This window comes from Gymnodraco acuticeps, unplaced genomic scaffold, assembly GCF_902827175.1.
Source record: "Gymnodraco acuticeps unplaced genomic scaffold, fGymAcu1.1, whole genome shotgun sequence".
Taxonomy (NCBI): Eukaryota; Metazoa; Chordata; class Actinopteri; order Perciformes; family Bathydraconidae; genus Gymnodraco; species Gymnodraco acuticeps.
The window spans coordinates 54,403-82,094 of record NW_022990511.1 but is presented as its reverse complement, the minus strand read 5'-3'; the positions used below and the strand labels follow the sequence as shown (position 1 = coordinate 82,094).

General features: G+C 40.3%; 1 protein-coding gene across 1 annotated transcript in view; it reads right to left on the bottom strand.

Moving 5' to 3' along the window:
- LOC117553171 (voltage-dependent T-type calcium channel subunit alpha-1I-like) overlaps positions 1-27,692 on the bottom strand; it is a gene marked incomplete at its 5' end in the record, with an annotated part of 169,791 nt that overhangs the window by 87,707 nt on the left and 54,392 nt on the right. Inside the window, 2 exon segments of the mRNA XM_034226998.1 lie at positions 2,291-2,352; positions 2,355-2,401. Of these exon segments, the coding sequence (XP_034082889.1) occupies positions 2,291-2,352; positions 2,355-2,401 (109 nt within the window).

Here is a 27,692-nt window from a genome sequence, read left to right as displayed (position 1 = left end):
AACTTGTTGACATGCAGATAGTTTCTGTTCTGCGCCCATGTATGGATAAATGTGCCATTAACAACATATTAATGCTCTCCAAAGAAGTTGTTTTTCCAAGAAAGGTATACTAAAGTTACTCAAGATAATCAACAACCCTATTTGTTTTCAGGGGGACCATAGTTTTCAGTTCAGTTGGCTAACAACGCACAATCAGGAGGGTGGTGTTTTTAAGTCTGGTTTGTTTGTCAGCAAGATAATGAAAAAAACTATTTTATGAAGCTTTGCGGAGGGTGTAGAATGGGCCAAAGGATAACCCATTAAATTGGAGGCGGATCCTAACCAGTGGGCAGATAAACTGAATATTTTTCATCTCAATAACCAATCCTATTTTCAAAATGACATACCAAAGTCATTTTGACAAAATGGAAATCAGGACACCAGTGAGGAGTCTTCATTCTTCCCATACATACATAAGGGAGGTATTTATCATTCATCTAATGCTCTGGAAGAAAATACAGTAATTCTCTACAGTTCATCCAAACTTTTAAGTTTGATTGTATTTTTGAACATTGTATTCCACATAGCACACAATAAACCCATTTACTGAGCACTTGAACTCCTGAAGACTAGACCTTTTTTTTGTTTGGGAAATAACCTTTTGTATAGATATCTGAACATAACCTGGAGTAATGTTTGCGTTGGGGCCCCAGAAGCAGGTGAGGGCCACTCTTAACAATCTCAGCTATGTCAGCAAAATCCCTCCTGTTACCATTAGCAACCAGCAGAACAGGACCCCTCATACTACCTGGGGAGACAATATGCTTGTTAGAGAGCTACATGATGGAGGAAGGAAGAGAGAGAGTGTGTATGGTGGAGGAACGGGATCATATACTGTAGGAGGAGTGAAGATGGCATTGGAAGGAGAAGAAGGAGAAGGAAGAGAGATACTGAAGCAGGAAGATGTGTCGCACAGTTTTAAAAACTGCAGGGACTTGCTTTTTTGAAAACTCTGCACAATGAAGAGAAAATCCGATGAGATAAATACACCTATTACAGTCTGGTCTGGGGGGCTTTATTTGATATTATAATCCACTCTAATGTGCTGTAGGCAAGTGAGATATGGTGGTGCAATCAGTCAACATAGCAACAGCACACAGGAGGAACCAACAGCCGTCACCTCAGGTTACTGTAGACAGGTTTTCAATATCACATTAAAAACCACCAACAAAAAGCATGTGAGGCAGATGGTTGTTCTTGTCACACCTGATATTCAGCCTGCCAAATGTTCTTCATTGAAAAGCAGTTAGGAGCCCAGAGGAACAAACCGAATCCTCATCCAGTTTGCAAATTACACAGAACCCACATTAGCCCTACACGGCGTACGGACAGAAACAAAAGGGATATATCTGCAATTTGGCAAGAAAACAAACAAACAACAAAAGAATAGGTGTTCTAACATGAGAGAAAATCAAGCTGTTATTCATTCCTTTTGTCAATGATGACCTGGTACAGGATCAAGCAAGCGCATGTGCATAAAAACACCAACCTACGGGAGAGTACTGATTCTGCTTCATGACAATCATCTTGAGAATAAGGTGCATGGTTTCCCGTAACACATGCCTGCACCTAAAGGACAGAAAAGCTTATAGGCCTTGGGGAATTTGAAAGTTGGTCCCAAGAAAGGAGATAGGACAAAAGGGTAGAGCGGCCGAGTTTCCCTTGAGCAAGGCAATGAATCCCCAAACTGCTCTAGAGGTGCTGTACTACAGTATGGCTGACTCTGCACTGAGACCCCTTTGAAATACATACATGTCTTGCGTGTATTGTCGTCCAGGATGCACATGCAATAAACACATTCCAACTTCATTTTGTAGATCTTGTCATTTAAAATGAATGCATATTGAGTAATGTGATCTTTCTATTTAACATTTTGAAAGTAAACAACTTCAGGCTAGAACTTGATTATGAAAAATGGCTATGGCATTTGTGGCTGTCCAAAACCAGAAATTCAACTGCAGGTACTTGTCTCCACAAGTGTATTCTCATCACAAAGCGACACAATCACATGCAGCTCCACAAGACTACATTATAACTAACTGAGTCTTTTCCCTGTGCAGAGAGCAAATGCAAATATAAAGCTTCCAGGAGGATACATTCTGGCTGCCGTGTTAGACTGTATCACAGCTGGAGGGACAGTGGTGAGCTTCTCTGATTTGATGACAAATCGTAGATGGTTTTGTTCTATATGTCGTCAGTGCAGTGACATATTGCTCTTACACACAGGCCAACACACAGAGGACTAGCTTACCTGCAGTATCTGGCAGCGGTCCGAGGTGCAGTCGATGTTCTCACAGGGCTGGTACATGCCAGTGTCACACAGTTGAGCAGGATCACCATGATGCTAATCCTCTCGAACCACGTATTAACAGGACTGGGGTTAAGGAGCATGGCAGCTGAGGAGAAATGCACGGCACACACATTTCAAACTGGCCTGTATGGATTGATGGATGGAGCTGAAATCAAACGCAATCTGAAAGGATTTAACATACATCAATGTTATGAATACGACACATTATCTGATAAGAATACATTTTAATAGAATTTTAAGCAGTTTGATTTAAAGATGGAAAACCAGCGTTTTTGTGTACTCATCTTAACTGACAATATAAATTTGACTGCTAACTAAAAAAACTAAAAAGCATAAGGAAAAATGAAAAAAAACAATATGAGAGATTATGATTCAAAGCAGCACGTTGCAGACTGCCTTGTAAATTATCTTCTAAACTCTTTAAGCGGCTTCATGCCTGCTAACTTAAGGCCGCAGGGTGCGTTTTGTTTTAAAACTCCCACGCAGAGTGAGTGGGTGGGGGGTTATCTCCGTGTTAACAGGATACAGTAGTCCTAAGGAAAAGGATCATTTCCTAAACAGGGAACAAAGAAACTTGAAAGGTGGGTAAACGTCTCCAGCCACGGTTTAAAATAAAGCTGCAGGATAAAAAGTGTCAATTTTCGGAACAATGTTACCACTCTGATGCCTCTTATTCTCTCAAATGCATGTTTTGAGGTTTTTTTAATCAATGTATTTTGCTGGCATTTCTTGATTATCATAGTGCTACTATATACTTGTAAAAAACCTTTTCAAAAAATGGTGTCTAATATATAGCCATTTAAATGCAGGAAAAACGATAAACATTTGTGTTATCAATTATATTATAGACATATATATATTATAACACAAGACATTTCCCATAATATGAAAGGTTTGATATGAGAAATGAAAATGATACCTTTGGAGAAATGTTGCTGCATATTGAAAAAGTTAAAAAATAAATGCTCTCCAAGATTATCTGAAAGTAAAGCACTGCTTTGTACCAAAGTGTGAAGAAGTAGAGAACCAGACGGATTCACATCAACATATCAGTTCATAGATGACTCATCCGCAGCACGTATGCAACACACCATGGCGAGTTTAGAGGTCAGGCAGCCGCCACGCTGCCAGTGAGCAATTCGTCAATGACAATGAATATGAAAAGTATTTTTCCAGCCAACATATTTTTGCTGTATGAGTCACAAAATCGGACATGACAGTAAATACTATTGCCCGCCAAGGCACACGACCCCTTTGTGATATTTACTTAAAATGATGAAAGACACCAGCATTGGCTCTGATTTGTTTAAATATCATTAGTATCTCAACCAGTGGCGGCCTAACTGAAATGAAATAGTTTGCTTAAGTTCGACTTACTCCACCCTTCATCTCTGTATTTCCAGAACCATGTCACCCTGCAGAGTGCGACACCACCCTGGTTTACCCAGACGCCCTATCCATCTTCTTTAGGAGTTAAGCATTGTAATTATTGTGTCATTTTAATGATATTTAAAGATGAATAATACTGAAAAGGCAAATTCAGATACTTAATTCATACAGTATTATTCATACGATAGTGGGGGGTATAAGTGTGGTGTTATAATCACTGTCATGCAGTCTAAAAGTCTTTAAAAGCTTTTCACCTTTTTTGATATCTTAAGCTGTCAGCTTATGTTCTTTAACTTCTAGGCTCTATCCTCTTAACTCGTACTTTTTTGTCTTTCTTTTATACTCACACAATAAGCTTTAAGTATTTTGTTCTCGTGAACTTCGCACTTGCAGAACTTGTGTCTATGGGAAATGTGTCTGTGTGGCATGTTACACTTATTATTATGAAAATTAACTTTACACGGATGATTGCAAATGCTTAATTAAAAGGAGGACAAACGCTCACACATCTTAAAAACAACTGTGGGTAACATTATTTATATCCATAAACCTGACCCAATGCAGGCTCTCTGGTAATCTTATGAAAAGCTGTATTTCTCAGACGTAAGAAGTAAGAAAGGCAAAACCAAAAGATACAGTGAAGACTTATTTGTATTTTAGGATACATTAGTTTGAGCACATTTGCCATATGGATCTTTGCATAAGCAGGCGTAAGTCAAATTGTAAAATGTTATGATCAAATAAAAAAAGTAAGATTGCAACATTCGTCCTTAATCTGCTAAATAATATGTGCATAAGCATTATTATATATATTAAAGATACTTTAAACATTCACTAAGCCAAAGACACTTTAGTATTCGAGAAAAGTCAGCATTGAAGACATTCATGAATCTCTGATCTAAAACTACATTGTGTCATTGATGCTTAGATCTTATTTTCCCTTTAAAAACAACACCAGGTAACATATTTGAGAAACACTGACCTGCACAAATAGTCTCCACGGACATCAAAACGAGGTGAAGAGAGTTAGCTATCAGCCGTGCTACATCTCATTTCAGTGGGTAACCTCTTTTTGAACCTGCCTTGCACAAAGACTTCATTTCTAATTCAACTGAATTCCTAAGGTCCAAACCCTAAACATGAAAAATACATTGATTTCAAGCTCAAGGATGTCAAGTAGACTTTTCTGTAGATGCTTCGTGCACACTATTTGCTTTTATGCAGGATACATGGTTGCAAACAATCATTGTTATTCATATTTGCATTATGTGTCCCTGCACACATGCATACTCTCCATTAATCTCCACGTCTCTCCATCCAGATGCCTCTGCTATCTCTTTAGCACTGTTCTCAAGGGGTCACAGTGAAATGGGGAGAAATCAAATCAGAGCGATGTGTGAAGAGAAATATATTTATGAAGTCTCTTTGCCTCCTCTTCCTTGTCTCCTTATAACCAACACCCCCTTCTTTGAAATAAATAGGTGTGTAAACCCCTTTGGGTTACATTGTTCTTTCTTTCCTTTCTGTAGCTCTGTCCTTTCAATACAATTACATCGTTCCTTCTACCTCTCCTTTTTTTTAGCTTTTCATTCATTCCCAGGTGTGACAGAACAAACCATGGATAATTTTGCCCTTCCAGCTAAAACAAACACTTTGGGAAGCAATATATTCCTCGACAGGCAATGATAAATCTATCAGACTTCTTGAGGTTTGACTTGTCCACCATGTGTGTGTGTGTGTGTGCGTGTGTGTGTGTGTGTGTGGTGTGTGTGTGTGTGTGTGTGTGTGTGTGTGTGTGTGTGTGTGTGTGTGTGTGTGTGGCGTTCCCACACGACAACTAGAAAACCAAAACCTGCCCTGAGGTTCTGTGTTAGCAAAGCAGGAGCAAAGAACAGAAGCATGGTGTGAACTCCGCAGAAAAGGGAGCGAGACACACTGTCTGAGTAAGAGAAGATGAAAAATGAATAGCAACAGATATACAAAGAGCATGGGAGAAGACTTGTTTGGGACTTAGCAATAAACAAACACGAGACAGGAGACAGAGCATAGACGCTATGCCACTGCACAAAACCTGTTTTGAACTTTCTCACAAAGCTCAGAGTTTAGCATACAATGATGTGCAGGGTAACTCGGGTCAAAACGCACAAACTCCACCACACTCCATCACATGCAAAACAAATCCCCCATCCCTCCCCCCCCCAAACAACCCCTAGCAGACTCCTCACCCTTCGACCCATTAACAGTATCAGCAGCATTTTCACTGTCATGTGAAGTGACTCAGCGCTGGTTTGAGTTCAGTCATACTGACCCTTTCCCTCCCCAGGGAAATGAAGCAGCGTGCGGCTGACTCACAGCCAGCTGATTCCAGAGCGCTTTTAATGTCACTCCCTAATCATGTTTAGGTGGTGCTAACTGAGTCTGACACCAAGGATGCTTTGAGGTGAGACAAAGGGAGGCATGCTGTTATCGAGCTTCAGCCTTTAATTTAATTGTGCTTTTAAAGCCATTACTCGTGTGATATTTACCCTTAAAACCATGTGTGACTGAGGAGGTTCAGTTTGCATTTGTATGCGTCTGTCTTTTTCCTTTTTAAGCATTAAACCTATTTCTCCTAATTCCTGTATGTCTAAATCTTCTTAGGATGCAGACAGAGCCTCTTGCCTCTTTCTACTCTTCTCTCATCTTATCTGTTCCCTCTTCTTCTTCTCGACGTCTCTACCTATTTTTACGCCTGTCCCTCTATGTCAATTCAGATTTCGTCATACACACGCTGTCCCTTTCAATCCTTTCCCCCCCCTATTTGGAGCTTTCCAACTTTGTCAAGCTCTCTGTCTTTCTCCTTGATAAAACATCTCAGGATCCCCAAATTGTGCCCCTGATTCTCTTTTCGTCTGTCCTTGTGATGCATTCAGGTAACAAAAAAGGCAGCGCTTAGAAGCCCAACGTGATGTTATTTTCTACACCTTGAAGGCAAACATCTTCACAAGAACTCATTATTCTAATCATTGAATTAAACATGGAGGGCTCTGGTGCATGTGTAAAACTCATTTATTACCTGAGTGCATTTCTTCTTCTGCATTTATTTTGTCCCCATGAAAATATGGTATTCTCCGCTGGCTGCAGTATCTTAACATTTTAAAGTAGCAGCCTTAGAGCTGAGATTAACCATAATGCGGTGTAGATTTAAACCTGTATGCACTACTTTTTTAAAGGTTTCCCCACATTCTATTTCAAATAACATGTGTAAAGCCTTCCAGATATTTATTTTTAGGATCAGATATAGTCCGGAATTTTAAAGATTCTTACAATTTATAACATCCGCCATTTAGGTACTGACTGTTACATATTCATCAAGTATGGATGTTTCATGTTTTTTCAATCTCAGCTTTGTAACAAGCGTTTGCTGTAACGTGCCTTGGACTGCTTCGCTAAGACGGAGCAGAAATGCAAACGGGAAGCCAAATTATTAAGAACCAAATCCTAATTCTACATGATTGCTTTAACTGCTGCAACATAGTAAAGTGTGTGTGTTTCAGTGTGGGCATTTGTATAGGCTAATCCTATAATGCAGGAAAATGTAGGAATGACTATTGCATAGCTGCACCAATCAACATTGTGTGTATTCTTGCTAATAACTGGATGACTCCATGTCTGAATTATAACTCTGTCATTTTAAACGAGGATTTTTAACAGGGCTCCCTTCCGCAGTGTGTTTGTGTGGGTCCCTTTGAAATCCCTCAGCATCAGTCAGAGGGAATCAAAATGACATCCAGCTTCTCACTGTGCCACTGAAGCCTCACTCTTCTCCCCATGAGTACCAAGCCTGATAGGTCACACACGTGCACACACACTTTTGTGCTGTCCAAGTCAAAAGTAATTGTCACATTACTGCCAACATTTAAAGAACATAACACACACAAATATTCCTTCACTATTAAACTTGTGACACCTTAAGACCCATTTAGTCCTGTGGGTTTTCAAATTCTCCATCATACAAACGACACATAGTTGTGGCGAGTTTTACAACGTTAGCTACTATGTGTGTTGACAACGAGGAGGGTCGCAGCTGCTGGAGGAAGGAATCTGTCAGATGAAGTGATGTCACAAGTGTACACACTGATACAGAGTGTGCCCAGCTGTGCTTGGTATATCTCTCTCTCTCTGTGGCCTCTCTATGATGGAGTAGGTAGGCACACTGCCAGGAATCTCACCACCTTCCTCCCTCCACTCCCCATCCCTCTTTTTAACCCACTTAGTTTCCTAGGACCTTGTGGTAAACTTGATCAATGAGTGTATCCCATTCTCCTTCTGACTCTTTGGCTGCTTGACCTCATTTCTGCAGTTCCACACAGTCCTGCCAACTCTCTACTTGGTGTCAAAACATTTCCTGCCGATTCCTTTGTGTACAGAGGATTTTACTATTTTATCAAGTTTGCCAACATAAAACAAAGAGAAAGAAACGTTTGTACAAACTACGCAAATGTGCAGACCCACTCTGTGCAAACAGATGTGCAAATGACCCTGTTTAACTTGTAATGGTTTACAGACGACTTAACTGAAGAGTTCATAATGTTCTTAACAAAGCCCTTACCTCTGCATGCCAGAAGGGCCAAAAGCTCTTCAGCCATTGAAGCATACGCACAGCGCAGCACCTCGAATAACAAGTAGACCCCCGTCTTAAAAGCCTTAAGTAAAGAGCAGTATATGTTCTATGAGAGTTGCTCTGCTTGTCTCAGCAAATGTTACTTTCACTTCGGCAGGACCAGAAAAAAAAGTTTGCTTATGAGGGTTCTCACACAATACACATACACACCTTCTGCCGCTGCGAATAAAAACACCATTTGAGGGATTATATTTTTGCATATTTTCCATCGCTCCAAAAAATCGTTCCTTGCTAAATAAAATGGTTGACAGTTTTTAAGATAAGACCTTCCTAAAGAATAAAAACAGCTATTTGCAAAGTGTGTGTAATGCAAAAATAATTGTGTCTCAAGTGTCCAAGAGCCACAGCTTTCACCACCATTAAAGAGCAGCCTATGTTTGTTGTTGTGCTTTAAACAACGGCTAAGGGTTGCTTTTAGTAAATATCATATAACTGTTCTTCAAGAAATCACAAAATGTGTGCAAAATATAAAGTGATCTAATGATTGGATAACATATGTAAGGGTAGTTTGTACAGTAAATGCACATTCTAAAATTAGCTTGATACTTATTTAGTGTTTTTACAGTACTACAGTTTTAGCCATTGTGCAAAATGCTTCATGTTGGGAATACGTATTGTCTGCACTGGCACTTAAGTTCTTGTAGTGATGTGTAAATAATAGCTATTGGTTAGGGTCCCTTCAAATAGCTTGTTTCTGCCATTTTGCAGTAAAACCGCATAAAGGACTTGCCAGTCAGTGGCCATGCAATTCTACATCAGATGGAATGCCAGAGTAAATGTAAAGGAATGATGTAAATAAATTATAAACATTAGAGTAGTGATGAACAGCAATGGCTTTAATCAAATCAAGCCCGTTTTTATTCAATGTTGTCTTCATAAACTCAAGCTTTCTTTTTATTAGATCAGACTTGCCTCCAAAAAAAGATGAAGGTCAAGTGAATCCATTCAATTAACTTTCATCAAAGTTGTTATTTAATTATTGTCAGTTCCACACACAAGGACATGGACTATTAGCATTCAGTACATGTTTCTGAAAGATATATGTAAGCATTACTGGCTGCTCTCCAATCCCTGTCTCTAAAAGCATGCAGTTGAGGGTACATGTCCATGTACTGCCATGTCAACATATGCTCTGCAATATGGACACATACAGGCTGTGTTCTAGGTTCATTTAAATATACAAGTGCAGTACTCTGTCCACATATTTAGGCATTATAGAAAAGCAGTAAGCAGACATTTTTGATAAGGTTTCAGTTTCCTTTAAATCATGGTGGTACTGTCTTATTGAGGATTTTGCAGAGAACTATTATAGAGGCAGCAAATATCACACATTAGGGAAACCTTTAGACCTCAACTCATGTGTGTATGTAGTAGTGGTGCAGTCTCTCAAACAAGAAACACTGTGTCTGCCATTGTTACCTGTAAGACCTTTTCAGTATCCTCCTGAAAGCATTTTGACAAGAGAATAAGCAATTATGAAACTGTAAAATAAGGGAGTGGACTCATTGCAAGATCCAAGAAACTGCAAACTAATTTGATAATTGCACTCTTGTTTAGTTTATGACTTGTGAAATTGCCACATTATGTGTTGTGCTCTCGCCGCCGTGACTGCTGCTTGATGCACACCCATATATGGCAACCCCCCCCCCCCCCCGATACACAAGCACACAGATGCACATGCAGACACATACATACTGTATGGCGAGGACAGACGGACACACAGTGCCAACCGCATAGCCTGACATGGCGAGCAGAGACCTGGAGCACCTCTCAAGACAAGCCTATGGCCTGTAACCAAGGCAACGGGAGCAGACAGGGTTGCTTTTAGCCACCGAGACAACACAAACTGTGTGTGTCAGTATTTGAGAGTGTTTGTTATGTGTGCCGCATCCATTTCCCTGTGGGCTGATGTAAAATATTTTCGGTAATGGTGTACAGTTATCTATAGTTTTGTGCAGTGTCTGCAATTATCGAAAGAGGATGGTTTGATTTTCACCGTTTTGGAGCATTTGAAGGCTCATGGTGTGTGTGTGTGTGTGTGTGTGTGTGTGTGTGTGTGTGTGTGTGTGTGTGTGTGTGTGTGTGTGTGTGTGTGTGTGTGTGGTGTGACTGTGTATCTGTCTTTCTTCTCATATCAGCTCAGCACAGCAGGTGCCTTGCTCCAGTACATTGCTGCCACTAGTGAAGCTGAATGTATTGCAGACACCATGGGAAATATAAGCCAATACTTTCTGTGCCTGTGTGTGTGTGAGGGGAGAGAGTGATCGAGAAAGAACGACATGACTCAGTGAGATGGAGAGGAGGAAACTGAAAGAAAAACTGAGGGAGGCCAATATGAACTGAGAGTATAGAGGCGAGCCAGGGGTGAAAGAGGAGGTTAGTCAAAGAAGCGAGCAAAGGAATTTGAAAAAGGCCCGCATAGGGAAATAAAGAAAGGCATGAAGAGAGGAGGATATTGATAAAGACTAGAGAGTTTTGGCGGGTCAGGAAAGCAGCACATGCAGTGTACTCCATAAGCCATTAGTTTGGATTCGACACAGGGTCAGAGTTTGGAAGCAGAAGGGAGGAGAGAGGGAGACGCAGAGAAAGATATGCGATGACAGGACTATGCTGCTGACATCCGCAGAGACTAGTCCAGACTCTGACAAGCGACCATCCTCAGCAACCCTCAACCTCCCTCCAGCCATCTGTCTTCCTCTATCTGGAATGTATTCCATCTCTTGCCACAAAAACCTTGCCATTCAAAAAAGTTATTTTGTCAGCCGTACATAGTGAATGCTCATCAAGAACTATTTTGACAATCACGCATGCCATCAAACACAAGAGCTATTTGAACTCCTTTAGTTGTTAAAAGCATCTTGACTTGTCACATGTGGTGCTGCCATCTGCTCAGCAGTCTCTACAGCAACTTCTCACCTCCTTACAGCCACTAAGGCGACGAGGGCATTATCTGCTGCTCAGTAGCACCTGTGTGCTCAAGTACTACAAAACCACAGAGAAAAGACAAACAAGAAGTAGCATCTCCAGTGGGGAAGCTAGCATCACGAATGGCGGCCATGAAACGGACAAATAATCGCCTAGCATGTATATTTCCCACTGCCCCTAAACCTATCATTCTGTGGATCTGTCTAAGATATGTACATCTCCACAACAAATACATCACTCCGCTTCTTAAGACCACATTTTGAAAGTACCAGAAACCATGCTATCCTATAGGAGTGAAGTCAGGATATATGATGGCTGCGTGTTTAGTTTACTACATAATTCAGGTGGTTACTAAATCACATACTAAACCGAACAGATACAGGACGTAACAACATACTGTGGCTTCCAGCAGAAGTTAAATCGATACTGTTTACCAATCTGGCACCCTCTGACAGTTTCTATCGTGTGCTGGATGATAGACAGTAAACTATAAGAACATAATCAGAGACACAATGATAGAATGAAACTCTCACATCAAACCTACTATACAATCTGTCCCAGTTTGTTTTTGAGTTGTTTTATTAACTGCTTTAGCAAGATGTCCTGGTTGTTAACGTACAGCTACGTGAAATGTTCTGTTTACCAGCTCATGTTATATCAAAAAGGGCTTAATCTATGGCCTTTTTTAGGATTTAAGCTAGAACATTTAGACTTTCTAGATATTGGAAAATATATATTTACTTTTAAGCACTTAACACTTGACTTGGACTGTCTCTTCTCAGGAGAGAACAGTTCAAGATGCTGTATGTTCAGCCTTCAAGTTCTGTAAAGGATCTTTCTTCATGGTCATCGTGCAAAGGAAGAAAATAGGTCACAAATCAGATAGCAAACATAAATCACGCTTCTTTAAAACCGACAAACCCTGACATGTTAAGAATACATATTTGCCGAGTGATTTACAATATTTCCTCAAACACTCTATTCCATGGCACCACAGATTAAAAGAGACCAGGAACAGCACAATCATGGCAGTAACACTGGATGAATCTGATTGGACAAAACTATCTTGGAGATTTTATACTTTACAGAGCTCCTCAAGTCATTATCTATGCTCTCGGTTTTGAGAACTGTGATATATTTATTACTTAGTATGGGTTTCTTCAGTAAATACCCACAGCAAATACACATTTCTACTTGAAAGACAACCCTTATAGAATTCATTATGTGCTAGGCTATTCTGTTTTATTTACAACATCAGTCGAAAGACAAGACTATATTTTCTTGTTGAGATCTTGATGGGAGACAATTAAACAAATTAAGACATGCAGATTCACAACATTGCCAAATTAATTAGATCATTCCTTTGGAGATGTATGAGACTTTCATAAATCCCAGTTTCTTCTATGAGTAGTACACAAACAAAGCCCTCGTCACTGTCTCTAAACTGACAGAAAATAAGGATAACAGAGATCAGAAGGAGGAGATTGGGATGAAGAGGATGTGGTGGAGAAGGGAAGTGTAAGCCCTCGTCTCTCTCATCTCTTCCTCCTTATTTTAACAGAGGTCTAATGGGCTGACATGATCCCTTGTTACAAACACAGGCAGAACAACGACTGAGGGCTCAGTAAGAGAAGAATCAAGAGAGGGCTGCGATTCCTCTGATCTGTGGTTTGGCTCTTTTCTTTACAGTTTCTGTCCATTTAAAGTTCATTGTGATGCTGACAGTAGAGTTCCTTTTAAAGCAGCTTTAAAATCCCCTGAGACACTGTGTCTCAGGGGATCTTAATATTTAAGAACCTATTAATGTGTTATACCAGATTAACGGGAATAATCTCAGCTAACTGACAATGCAAACCAATTTTTACCAAAACAAAACACAAGTCTCATAAGAAGCATCTAAATGACCCCTGAGCGAAAAATGCTACGCACTTTGGCACAGAACTCAAGATAAAATATACCCTTATTACTTATTGTAACTGCACATACAAGAAATCCGATTAAAACTGAGGTTCCACAGATTATTTAGGTATATATATCATCACTGAGTGATCCGAACTTGCGACAGGGGAAGCAAACACAGACATCACAACACGTACCTTTACGGAGCTTTTACGGGAGATCGTCTCACCGTAGCTGTCAATCTGATCAAAATACTTCTTCAATGGCATTAAAACGAGAAAAAACGCGGCTGAATCGGTTAATCCATAGGTTGATAATGTTTCTGTGTAATACTTTTTTAAATTTATAATCCATAATTCCATTTTTATGTAAAAATCGGAGAGTAAAAGTTAGCTGCTAATGGTAGCTACCAGAGTTATCGCAGCTTTCGGTCTTGGCTATGCGGCAGTCTCACCAGGCCCGGTTCCAGAACAAAATGACTCAGGGTGCATCTGAGATTAGAGAGGGTGCAGGGGTAAAGTACTATTTTTACAAGTGGGGAGTGGACCTAACACCCTCTAGGGGGGTCCTCACCTCCTCTAGGGGGGTCCGGGGGCATGCTCCCCCGGGAAGATTTTCTTTTGAATATTGAAGTTAAAATCATCAATCTGGTGCACTTTGAGAGCAAAAAGAAGAGATCTATGGATACATCTCAACACCCATATGAAACGGAACTGTAAACAGATTTACTTTTTCCTTATGGATATTTTACAAATCACTCCCCTTTTAAACTGTATTCTTGTTTTACTGTCATATAGTATTTCATTTTTAGTGAGTGAGTTACTCAGATGAGTACCAGGAGACAGCGGTTGGTACTCTGGTACAGTTGTGGTGAAGGCATCTGACGTACTTGAACCGAAATGTCTACATGCATAGCAGAAGATGGCATCTTTTTTACATGAATATTCCAGCCAATCTCTGTTTTGAAACCATGAGCTGCAAAATGAGCGCCTTACCCCACTGTACAGGCGAGTTGGGTACTTTTTTAAATATACCTGGGCAGGCTCTGTTTCGCCGAGGTCCTCTGGCACTTGCGGGCTGCTGAGGGGTGGCGGTGTTTGGGGCAACGAAGACGGCTGCGGCTGCTCCGCCTCCGTGGGCGAGGCAGGCAAAGCCGGCGAGTCGGGCGGGAGGACGTTAGTGTCCACGACAGTGGCCGCGGGTAACGTAATGTCCCCATGATCTGAACTGTTATTACCTGCAGTAGATGCAGTGTTACTGCTGGCGATAAGAGCTGGTTGTTTTAACCATTTTCTGATGTCCATCATTGACTATATTCTTCTTATTATTGTTATTATTACTTTTTCACTTTTCGTTTTTCAAATGAGGGTGCATAACGACTCAACTGAGGGTGCAATGCACCCTTATGCACCCCCGTAGAACCGGGCCTGAGTCTCACACACTCACATTACCAAATAAGGAGTACTGTATGTGGGAGTTCCCCTCGATTCCATTGACTCTGACGGTTAGAAAGAGATGTCAATCAGCAAATCGAGCAAGGGGGGCCAGAGATACTGTAGGTCAAATCCACCCAAATGACCCCAGAAGTGTTTTTTTTTGTGCTAAATCTCTCTACAAAGGTCACATTTCACTTGTTTTGCATCAATCTTGATACCGGGTACTTATTATATGTTGTACTTTGGATTCCTAAAGCTTTTAGTCTACCATCCCATCATTCAAGGGTGGTTTTCACTATAAGTAATTATTTTTTTTTGGACAGACACAATCATTTAATTTTTTTTACTGTGTTCAATCTGAATTTACTTTAAAATAAAAACATCTATATTGATTCTGACACTTCTACATCCAACTCACAGGTGTACCGTTGCTTTGAGAAAAAAGATTATTAATTTAACCCTTTTAGAAGGGAAGATATGGTCATTTATTCTGGGAATGTCATTTTCGAGCCTGAGACCTGAAAAACAGGCTTGGGGCTTAAGGTTTTGAACATAAAACAACAAGAATGTTAAAAACTCACAGTAGAGGCAGACTTATGCAACATAACATTTTTGGATTTCTCTTCCCTTTCTGTGCATATTTTCTTTCTGGCAATCGATTTTGTTCATGATTGGATAGGGCCCCTTCGTATGCCTCTCATTGCAGGCCTGAGCTTCACAGGTGTTTCATGAAAGGAGAACAAACAAGCCGAGAGTAGCAAGGTAGATGAATGATGCGACACCGAGTGGGAATGAGTGAGTGAAAAATAATTATTAATAGGTTGTGATCCCGCCATTTGCTATTCTACATTTTCCAGCAGAACTGTGACCCTTTTTTTGTCTTTCTTGTTACCCTTGTTTGTTTACATGTTGTATACTGTGTTGTGTATAATAGTGATAAAACAGCTTTCCTAAACAGATTTACAAGAGGCGTGACAATTGGTTTGAATATGGTGCATTCACTAACAGAATATATCTGTATATCTTTGGCACAGTTCCTATTGGAGTTAGGAGAATGAGTGAAATAAATATCTATTAGGGCTACAACAGGGGCTTGACATAAATAACTCAGCTAAATGCTAACTTTAGCATGATAAGAAGCTCACAATGACAATGCTAACATGCTGAGGTTAGTTTATACCATGGTCAACATCTTAGTTTAGCATTTCAGTATTGCACATCGCAATGTCGATATATTGTACAGCCCTTTTGATTCATCATCAGGGAAGCTGGGATGTACTAAATGTGGTGCCAATAAATCAAGTAGAAGCTATTTCATAAGTTAAGATTTTGACTTGCGGGTAGCATTAGAGGAGAAGTTGGATGATCGCCAAAGTAATATTATTGGTCTTCTGGGCCCAATTGATATCTGTACCAAATGTCATAGCCATCAATCCAAAAGCTGTCGACATATTTCAGTCTGGGCTGAAATGGTGGACATAACAACCATCAGACTGACAACATCCCTAAAGCTGTTCCTCTAGCACAATTTTAACAATGATTTGTTCATGTAGCCAAGGATAATGCAATACTCACATACAGTAGTGAAAGGAAGATGTTTGGGACGCTTTTATGGTTAAGATGGGACAAACTGCATATACCGCAAGCTGTTTGAATAGTTTTTCACTGGAATCATATTAATGTTCCGTCTAAAAGGCTACCAGAACACTTTTGTAAACATTATTGCAGTGTAATTGACTCTATGAGTCTCACACAGAAATGGCTTGTGGCATTTAGTGTACCCTGGAAATGTTTTATTGTAAATCTACAGAGGCTATTGTGATCCCTAGCTGATGCCAAAGGAAAGAACTGCTATTGTGGCCTAAATTCTACCCCAGGCTCAGTAGAGCTGCTGTGACAGCTCCCACTCAGTTCCTATTCTCGCAACAGACTCTCTCTCTCTTCCAGCCCCAAAACACCAAAGTAGTCAGTTCCGCCTCCCTAAGTATAAGCCACGAGGCACGCTGGCTGAGGAATACAGAGTGACTGACATCAACATGACTGACAGTCGGAACTCCTTCACAGCGGATTGTGTGCAGACTAAAACTTAAATATCCAGGAAAAATAAAACATAAAGCTCCACTTTCAGCTGCTGAAGGTCTCTGTGTCGTACGTAGATTTTTCAGTTTGAAAACTCTGATGCTTTACTATTATTAATCTCAAGAGTGACTTCAGCAACTATAAAATCAAACTGCCAATTCTAATTAAACATTAAACATTAAACTAGCGTGACAGACAGGACATACATATTCACACACACAGTAAATCAATTTGATTTCCCCTGTCCTTGTTTCCTTGACCTTGCTTTTCTGCTCAATATCCCTTCCTCCCTTCTCTCAAATCATCAGACTGGTGGAGTCTGACCCTGCCTTATATACTCTCTTTGAAGTAACATCATAAAAAAACGTTTTTGTTTTATCATTTGCGCAAGTCTAGGAGGAAGGTTTGTGATTAAAGTAAAGCACATCCCACATTCAAATTTCTGGTTGGATGAACACAATACAGTGTCATATATAAAATGCACCAACCTCTAATCTTTGTCATTGTAAGAAACACCTAAAACTACTACAATGTAAAGTTGACAAAGCCCTCTGAATACTCTCCCTCTTCTTTCAATGCGAGGACATTTGATGTTTTCAGTGCAGGAGCTCACACACAAACACACATGCTTGTCATCTTTTTTTTCACCTTAAACCATATAATTATTTTTCTCAGTTGGATCACTTCAGAAAATTCTGATTGCCTCTGTTGCCGAGAGCGTGGAATAAACACTGCAGGTCCAGTGGTCGGCTCTCAGGGCGTGCAGAAGGTTCACGTCCCACTAAGTGGTTCTGCCCCAACCTGCCTTTGTTATTTGTTTGCAAGTTAACTTTCTTTTGAATGTTATTGTTTGTGAAATGTTGCTAAGGATCTTAGCCTTTCCCCCTCTCTACTTTCATGTGTGTGTCCCTTATCAGACTACCACAATATGAATGTGCTGCATGACTGAAATAAAGTAGAAAAAGGGTCTCAATAATGCATAGCCCCCTCTTCTTTGTCGCTACATTCAGGTGAAGCTTGTTCAAAATTAGGAACAAGCTTTACTTTTTAACTGGCTGAGAAAGCTTTAGCCCCTGTGCAGTTTGTTGGAATAAGTGTGTCTTTAGTCTCCAGTGTGTGTGAGTGTTTGGACTGCTGGCAAGTCCCTTGTAGGCATGTCAGCACAGCTGGAGAGCCAATGTTCCTGTCTTTAACACACACACACACACACACACAAGTTGACGTTATACATACACACACCTGCGGCCGTGCAGCAGCCTGTCCCTAATGTGAATTGATCGCCCTCAGTCCTCCTGCCACTGTAGTCACACACACACCACACACACACACACACCACACACACACACCCACACACACACACACACCACACACACACACACACACACACACACCACACACACACACACACACACACACACACACACACACACACACACACACACACACACACACACACACGCACACAGTGGCACCAACTAAAAGCTAGTAATGTGTCCCCATATCCCCTCTGCACTTCTACTTACTCTCGCTTGGTTAATTCAGAAAGGGCATTTAAGAGGCAGATTAAGCAGAATGACAAGCCAAAATGCTAGCTTCAACTAGAGCAGGGGTGCCCAACCTTTTTTGAACCGAGAGCTACATTTAAAGTTGCCAGTCTGCCGAGATCTACAGTATCAGTCCAAATAGAGAGGCGTAGCCATTACTGACAGCCTACTACCAGGTAAATACACACTTCTACTTGTATAAAACTGACCTTTGTACGATGAATACTTCATAAAATACTGCAGATCCTTTATCTTACCTCTTTCTAATCTACACACATACAAGTATTTAACTGAAGTTACACAACAGTGTTGTTGATACAGAGTTTATTCACACGTCACACTACAGTGAGTAATGTTTTCAAGACACATTGAACAGTGCTGCCACATATGACACAGGGAAAAAAGAAAAGACTCTGAACCCTTTCTTTGCCATTATATAAAAATAGTGTTGCTACAAAAGTATAAATGAGGCTTACTAATAAGACAACTCAGATCTGAAGCTACACAGGAATCTGCTGCAACAGTGCAATAAAAAAGACAACATTAATAGAATCAAACCCTTTTTTTGTTGCATTTTAGTAGAGTATAAAAATAAATGCCTTTAAAATAGGATGCAACAAACACTAGTTTCTTAACCTGAATTGATATAGACTATAATCAATTTAAGTTTGCATTCTTATACCATTTTGTACAATAATTATAATGAATAAGTTCAAACCAACTCAAACTTACAGCTGATTAATAACGGTATCCAACTTGAGTTTTTATTATATCAAAAACCTGTTGAAATGCTACTGTTATTTGTATTACGCATCGGCAGCCTCCAGGAATGCTTCTTTCACAACTTCGCCGTCTTTGAAAGACTGCATGTGTTACGCAAGAACGTGACTGACACGATAAGATGCTCTGGTAGCAGCCTTGCTCTTGTTGTTGGGCCTGGTGAAAATGGACTGCTGTGCATTTAGCTGTCCTTTCAGGCCCCTCCCCTTTTGGGAGCGTAGGGCAGATTTAGGAGAGAATTCCGTCTCGCAGCGTTTGTGCACTGTTTTGAAATGCCGCTCCTAAATTACCCTTCTTCGATAAAGCCACGCTCGCATTGCAGATGAGACAGATGGACTTTGAATTGGAATAGATACAAAAATAATCATCCTCCCACTCGGAGTGAAAATTATATATGTTTTGCTTCTGCCATAATTACGGTCTTGTGTGTGCGCGGACTGTCACTCCTGGTGTTGACACGGAAAACGTCAGCGAACTATTGCACTGCCCACTGCCCCGACACATGGGGTCACGCCGGCCAATCACAAAGCTTTGATGCGTTCAAGTGCATTATTCTGGCACAGGAAGATTATGTTATAGGACATTAACGATAAAACAGAATATTATTGTTCTATTTTTAGACACATCTCGCGATCGACTGGGAATCTCCGCGCGATCGACTGGTTGGGCACCCCTGAACTAGAGACTGCTAGCATGACTCAGTAAAACAAACATGTGCTGGACAGAAATACACAACATGACGTATATCTTTGCAATATATATTTTTAGATTAGATCTGGACTTTGTTTTTTCCTGTGGCGTTAAAAAAACATGTCAAACGGATGTTGCCCTTTGCATTATTCATTCGACTCTAGTTTACTGTAGCATTGCCATCGAATCATGTTTGTCGCTCCCAACTCTCAGAGCTAACATGTGCGATGCTTCCAAGCTTCTCCACAACCCCCGACCCTTATTCTCATTTTCATTATAAGAGTTTAACGGCAATTCTCTCATTTTAATGTCCCTTGTAATCAGCTTACTTGTGAAGGGCACAATGTTAGCAGAGCTGCCAAGTCTCCATGCCAGATTGCTGAATAAAACAAAAATGACTAAAAATAGGCAGGGCACCTGCCAATGGTCTTACCTACCAAACATTAAGGCTAATCATCAACCAATGCTACAATAACATTGTCAGTATGTGAGCATCTACTTAAAGCAGGTAGGGAACATTAAGCAGAGTCGGTGGAGCAAAGCGCCTTTTTTGCTCTGTACAAGGGCACCTTGCATGTAAACCTCAGCGGCTCCACCGGTGCTGTTCAGTACCAAGCTGTCAACCTATATAAAGCACAGCAATATTGGTCTATATTAAAGTTATACAAGAAGGTTTACATCATTAAATGAAGGTTTGATCAGCAGCTACTGTCTAATGCCCATTATAAGAATGAAAAATAATACTTCTGCAAGTATTAATCCTTCAATGTCTTTATTTAATTGCCGAACTGTAAGATGTGACACAGACATGTGTTTAAAAAATGTGAACCCCTTTGTAACCATTTCAATAAAAATAACAGGGTTCTTCTTTAATAACATATTCGGGCGGTGGTGGCGAAGTCGATAGGGACTTGGCTTGGCAACTGGAAGGTCACCAGTGCAAGACCAAGTGCTACCGAGGTGTCCCTGGGCAAGGCTCCCCAACTGCTCCCCGGGCGTCGTTCAAAATGGCAGCACACTGCTGGGTCAAATGCAGAGAAACAATTTCCCCACGAGGGATTAATAAAAGTCCATTTTATCTTATTCCAACTCCAAAAATGGCAGCAAGTCCTTTGAAACTCAACCACACTGACACAAAATTAAAGATGATTGAACAAAAGGAATTTCTTTGCTTCTGTCATTTATTAAGCAATTTCAATGGCATTGCTTTATTTGTATTTTTGTCTTGTCATTTTCCAGGTAAAGGCTCCAGGATTGCAATAGCTAAATCATAACCAAAGTCAGTCATTACAGCTCAACTGTTGCCATTGATATTAATAGGAACTGGCAGCGACTGCACCCTGTGGGATCGCATCTCTGCAGGTTGGCAAGCTCAGGTATGGGCAAGCACAATATGCACCGGCGTACACAAACTCACTTGGACACAAGGACAGCAGAGCAGACACACACAGATTCGAAGGCATAAAAACATACCAGATCATGCTAGCTTTCAAATGCACACACAGTAGGATAGTAGAACATTTGTATTTAAAGCCCCAACATTTGGTTTAAGCATCATATGACTTTAAAATCATGCAAACCTCTCTTTCTCACTACTCTCTGGTTTTTAAGCTATCTGAAAAATCAGCTGTTGAAACTACCTTTAAAACGATGCATACATTCACAACATGTGTTTAAAAGTGTTGTTATATTCTAAAAGAGAGCTTGCTCTTGGCTCTAATAATCACTAATATCACATGTACTTACAAGACTAAATCTCAGGTGTGCGGGCCAAAGGAAAGGGAAAAAGCTTTTTCGAAAGGCAAATTGTGTTAAAATCATCTGGCAGCCTCATATAGTTTGAAATTTCTTTTTTTAGCCATTTGCCACTGAGGTCAAATAAAGGGAGGGTGTAATTGTAACATTCGCCAGTAGTCAGACTGAACACATTTAGGCTACTTATTACCTGGTTAGATAAGTGCACTGTATATTTCTAACTTTAATAAACCTAACATTTAGAACCTTTTATATCCCAGTCCTGAAATTGCCAAACATGATGTGATTGGTACCAATACAAATGTAGAAAAAGTATCCATTGAATACCACTGTCCCTTCCATTGACTTGCTGACGACTTGTGATGGCCACAGCCACACAGGGTACAGTAAACCAACTACACTGCACCCTCATCTTCAGTAGTTTTGCTTCAGTGCAGCTACAATAAAACATGCCAATTAACACCACACATTTGCTCTAGATGGTAAACTCTTTATTCGATTGTAATCTGACATTACTTCAAACATTTTAGCACAGCTAATACACAAGTATTTGTTTGTATTAATTACATTCTTTGTCTCTTGAGTTACCATGTCCATTGGGGGAGGTTACTTCCTGGTTCAGCAAAGGGCGAGGCCGAGCGCTGAGGGCTCATAAATACTGCAAGGAGCCAATTGGGACAGATTGGGACAAACCACCTGCTTCCATGTCAAAGGGGGGATTTGGGTTTTGTCAGTGTCCTTTGTGTATGATGTGACTATTAATTATCCCTTGGGTTCAACTTGGTTTGGCCAAGCCCCTATATAGGTGGCTTGGTTTTTCATTGTAGGGGGGTCAGTTTTGTTGAGTTAACACCTGTTATGTGCCTTTGAGGTATTTTCTGTTGACCTCTTTTATAGGCCTAGTTATTATATGATGTTCTTGTGGACTTTTGGGGTAAATAAAAACCCTAGTTTATTTAAACCACTCCTGTGTCCTGTTGCCTTACTGCTTGGTCCCTGACACGACTGTAACTTTGTCCCCTTTATCTGTTTCACCATCTGCAAATTCAGCAGCAACTCAATCTTGTTTTGGACAAACTTGGATTCTACAAATATTCAAGTCAGAGAGATATTACTAACTAATAATTGTACACATGCTATTGATACTCCGACTGCACTAACACTATTAACAGGAGGTTAAATGAGGTGTAAATGTGCATTAAAGGCATAGTGATCAATCAGGATGATGAGATCAGTCAGATTAAATCTGGTGGGCATCTGGCTCACACTGGGTCCAAGCCAGGTGTAGATGCCATCTGTACTGTGACCTTATTCTAAGGAAGAAAATCAGCCAAACATGTAGGAATAAGTGTATATAAATATCACATTGTAGAATGAATCCAGATAATAAGAATGCTAATTAATTCCAAATATTATGAAGTTGTTTTTTCACCAATTCAACAGTATTTTCTGTCTGAAAGCAGAAAAGAGCTCTGACATTAATGGTCCTTTAAGTTTATATATTTATAACATATAACAACTAATACCTTGTGATTAAAATTGGTTATCCAGCCTAAATGTGTCAGATAAATAGTTGCATTTTATTGATCTAATCCAATATCATTTATGTTTGCAAATGCTTTTTTTACTCATATAAAAATGCCTCTAATGAACCCATCAACTGAATATAGCTTTATTTATATATTCACTACATAGAGTGCTTTCTTTTACTGCATTAATTTTGATGAGTTAGACCCTTTTTTAAACCCCATGTACTATATGCACTCTATGGCTACAACCAAAAACTATTTGCATCATTTAATAATCAATGTATTAATATACTACTAATAGTTTATATTAAACTGTGAAAAATGTCCATCCCAGTTTCCCAGACTAATTACATCTTGTTTTGTCATTCCAAAGGCATTTAGTTAAATATGATATAAAAATCAGGAAACCTCCATCTGGATTTCAACGGATGGACAGTTTGAAGACACGGTTTAATGTTTTTTTTGTGTATATTATTCCCTTGTGTACACACCACAAAAAAGTCACACCAATTTGAGATAGGAGGAAAGCAATCTATTTGAAACCTGACAGATGTATTGATTTTGAAAGCCATATACAATATGCACGGATCCACAAAAAACACCAGAATCTGTAAATCAGGTTTCTCATCTATGAAACAATTTAACAGGCGCTCACACACTGGTACTGGCCTTTGGACCTTACAAGGTCCTGTAAGGCTGTTGGCACGTTCTGATCAATAACTTATTGAAGCGCTAGATGAGGTGGGGCCATGGCCAGAAGGATGTTGGGTAAGAATGCGCAGTGTGTGTATGTGTGTGTGTTGGTAATAAAATAAGGGATCAAAGTGTATATTCGTGCCACCACTGCAACTTTACACAGACATATAAAATGATGTGGGATGAGGAGTGGGAGTTAGAGAATGTGTAAGTGAAACAGATGGAGAAACAAATGTATTGTGATAACATCGTTTAAACAGTGCTTGGCTCTCTGAGGGCCCTGGCTGCCTTTGCACTCCTCTCACACTCGTTTGACTGGGAAAATGGCCAAAAGGACACGCACTCTCTCTTTCTCACTCCTTCTCTCTTTCTCTTTCTCTCCCCCTGCGCTGCCAAGAGACTAAATTGTACAGAATTGTGCTGTCAAGTCTCATTTGAGAGAGAAATAGCACACAGGTTATTACTTGAAGACAGCAGTTTGTTTGGTGAGGTGTTCTGATGAATCATCTTATTTAAACTAGTGAAGAAGTAGATGTGGTCTTAAATGAAGGACAAAGAAAGTGTGTTTATGTGATTGACAACAAATATTGAGTTAGGGACCTAAGATGGTTTGAAAAATATTTACAACACAAACAACCAGAATACGCAACAATGCACAACTGACCCCAAAGAAAACATAATTATGGTTATACTGGTCTTAAACAAGAGGCAAGTGGTGAGAAGTTGGCCATTTTTAACCAAGTGGTCAGTCCACTGCAACAAAGTGTGTGTGAGAAAAAGGTCATTTAAATGTATTTGTAATATAGGGCCGATAAGGTGAGTCCTACACATTGAAGAAAATAAAGGCTGTTTAACTTGCACACACAACATTCTTTTAATTAGCTTTTCTCTTTTTCATCCCAAGTTGTAGTTCCCAGCTACTCGTTTGTCATGCTCCCTGTTGCAGCCAACTCCTCTGTTGGCTAGGCGAAGGTGTAAAATGCCACGGGGCCACTCATGAACACACATTGAGTCACTCAGACAAGCAGGATTTTCACCAAAAGAGTGTAACACGCACAGTTTTCACAACGTCTCCAGCAGTTTCCTTGTTGGCAGTAGCAACCTCTACAGACCAAGGCATAATCCCCAACTGGCTTCCCACATGAAATGCTTCACAAGTTTAGTGTCACTTGTCCACTAACCACCTTACATGACACGCATGCATGACGTCTCTTTTCTCTCTTCCCCTCTCCTTAAGGCACCATTTACCCTCATGTATTACATCTCTACCTCCTTTATCACTCTTTCTCTCCCAAACCTCTCATATAATGTTTTCTTTTTCTGACCTAATGTCAGTTGAGGTTGTTGCATTACATTTATGTCAGTAATTGGTTACATGACAGTTTTGAGAGTTTAAAAAAAAAAACTACCAACTCAGCGTCTTGGGGATCAGGTGTGTGTTGTGTGTGTGTGTGTGTGTGTGTGTGTGTGTGTGTGTGTGTGTGTGTGTGTGTGTGTGTGTGTGTGTGTGTGTGTGTGTATTAGTAAGTTTAAAGCTGTTCTTTAATGACCTAAGCCCCAAGGCTCATTTGAGCTACAGATACCAGCAGTCTACTAATGTCCAAACATCTGGTAGTCACACACACACACACACCCAAACACACACACACACATACACACACATTGAGCTTTTATCATTGGCCAAAGGAAGGGTTTTAGCATCCGCCCTGAAAGATGTCGCCCACATAAACACACACCGCAGCCAGTGGAGAAACACTGGAAAAGGATTTAGGCAGAGTATGATCCATATGTGTGTAACATATATCTGACAGCAAGGATTATGTGTATATATTATAGTGAGAAGATTGAGAGAAAGTGTGTGTGCGTGTGTGAGACAGTGACAAAGCAGGGACATTTCAGTAGGTCCCTGGTGGTGACGAACCCTTTCGCTGTCTTTGTTACATTTCTCCCCCTCTCTGTCACCCCCTTCCCCTTCTTTGTATCCTCTTTCTGTCCCTCTCTCCCCTTCCAGAGCTGACAGACCGTTAAGGATATACACCCAGGAGAGAGGAAGGGTCACTGGACTGAAGTCAGAGATATGGCAGAGGTCAGTGTTGAAAGTGTTATGGATATATCTTTTCTGCAGGTCACAAATATAATCACTAAATCGGCAAGGCATACGGTGAGCAAAACATCCAACTGCCCTTACCATCTAACACACATCTATTTTGACCACAAATCAATGAAAGGGATGTAGATAAAGACAGTGTGAACAACTTGACAAAAGATTTGTATCATTCAAAACTGTCTTAATAGACGTCATATCACTGTTAATGTGTTACTAGTTTGTTCAAAGCAAAGCAGATATTTACATTTCTTCGGATACGTTGGTTGCAGAGGAGGCAAGCTCTGGATTGCAGTGACATATAATCAATTTTTTTAAGGTGATATTTATAGCAAACTGTAACTCTAGCAGTTATAGAGCACATGTCATCATTCATATCGTGCTGGGTTTCTGGCCACCTGGCAAATGTAAATCCAAAATTCGCTCTCTCTAAGCTCTGTCTCTACCAACTCCTGAGCTAAATATCTGTGTCTTTAGCTGCTAAATGTCGCACTGGGTTCATCAGCTAAGGGTGTCTGACGTTTGTTGCTGCGCAAGTAGTAATCTGTGGGTTTTGAGAGGTTCTTTTCTGAAGGGCTGGACAGCTATTCGTTATACAAAAACGTTCTGTTTGGATTTCTAAAGTCCGTTTGAAACTGCAGATTAGGTGATATTCACTGCCGCCTCATATAGCAACCCCTCTAACATTGTCCTTCGATACATTCACACACATATTACTGATATATTTAGCTATTTAAATGCAATATATGTGTTTGTAGACTTCTGTGTGTGGGACTTAATTTAGTCCCTCTTCCTGTTACTAAAACCTTTGTCTTTGTTTTTAGTCCTATTGTCAGTGTTATTCTGCCCTCTCTCCCACTCTCTGTCTCCCCTCTTTTGCTGTGGAAGAGGTCTGAAGATGCAGTCACCAGAGCAATTAGAGACTTTATGTTCTTCCTCACTGTCAAGAGAAGGATACACACACCACCCGTCCCAAGCCGCCCCCTGTGCTGACAGGAACTGGGCAAAAGTTCACTCTGCCACTGTGCTAACTATCTACCTCTCTACTTCACTCCGTCTCCGCATCACACCCTGCCGTTCCTAAGGATACATAGCAATCTCACACTTCTTCCCTTTCTGTCTCTGCCCGTCTCTCTCGAGGGGCTATCACCGCTCTAAATTTCATCTCCATCTTTTCTCTTTTGCTTTTATCTCTCTTTCACAGTGAAGTTACACGCTTGTCCTTCACTTTGTGTTTCCCTTTTGTGTCTTTCCATCAATCCCTCTTTATCTGCGCAATAATTACCCCCTCTCATCCACTGGCTTCATAATTTTCTCTCCACCCTTTTTTTCTGTTTCTTTTCTCTTTCACATCTCTCATTATTCGCAGTAAATTCTTGACTAAACTTTCCTGCTCATTTAGCCAAATCTGAGATATTTTTGATGGAGTGGAGTCAGTGGGTGATTCCAATAAGGGCACTTTTCTCAAACCAGTGAAGAAACCAACAGAACCCAGTAGAATTTAAAGAGTGGACGTTAGCAGGGAAACAGTAACAGGTCTGAGTGATAGAAACTGATGATGTACAGTGAAAGAATTAGGCCATGGCATCCATTCGGATTACATTAAAACATGTGCCTATACAATCTACCTCAGCCGTTTCAGGGCATTTCAGGTTGTTGATATTTATGAGAAGACAGACTTGCTGTCTACTAAATATCTCATTTCTATGAAGTGTGAAGGAAGTACGTGACTCTTTCCAGAAGACGTCACAGATGATCCATCGCAGATGACCCAACTTTCCGACACCCGCGGCTGATATTAGCGCCACCTCGATTTACGACTTTGTTGTTATCTCCTGTGTTTTGGACTATAT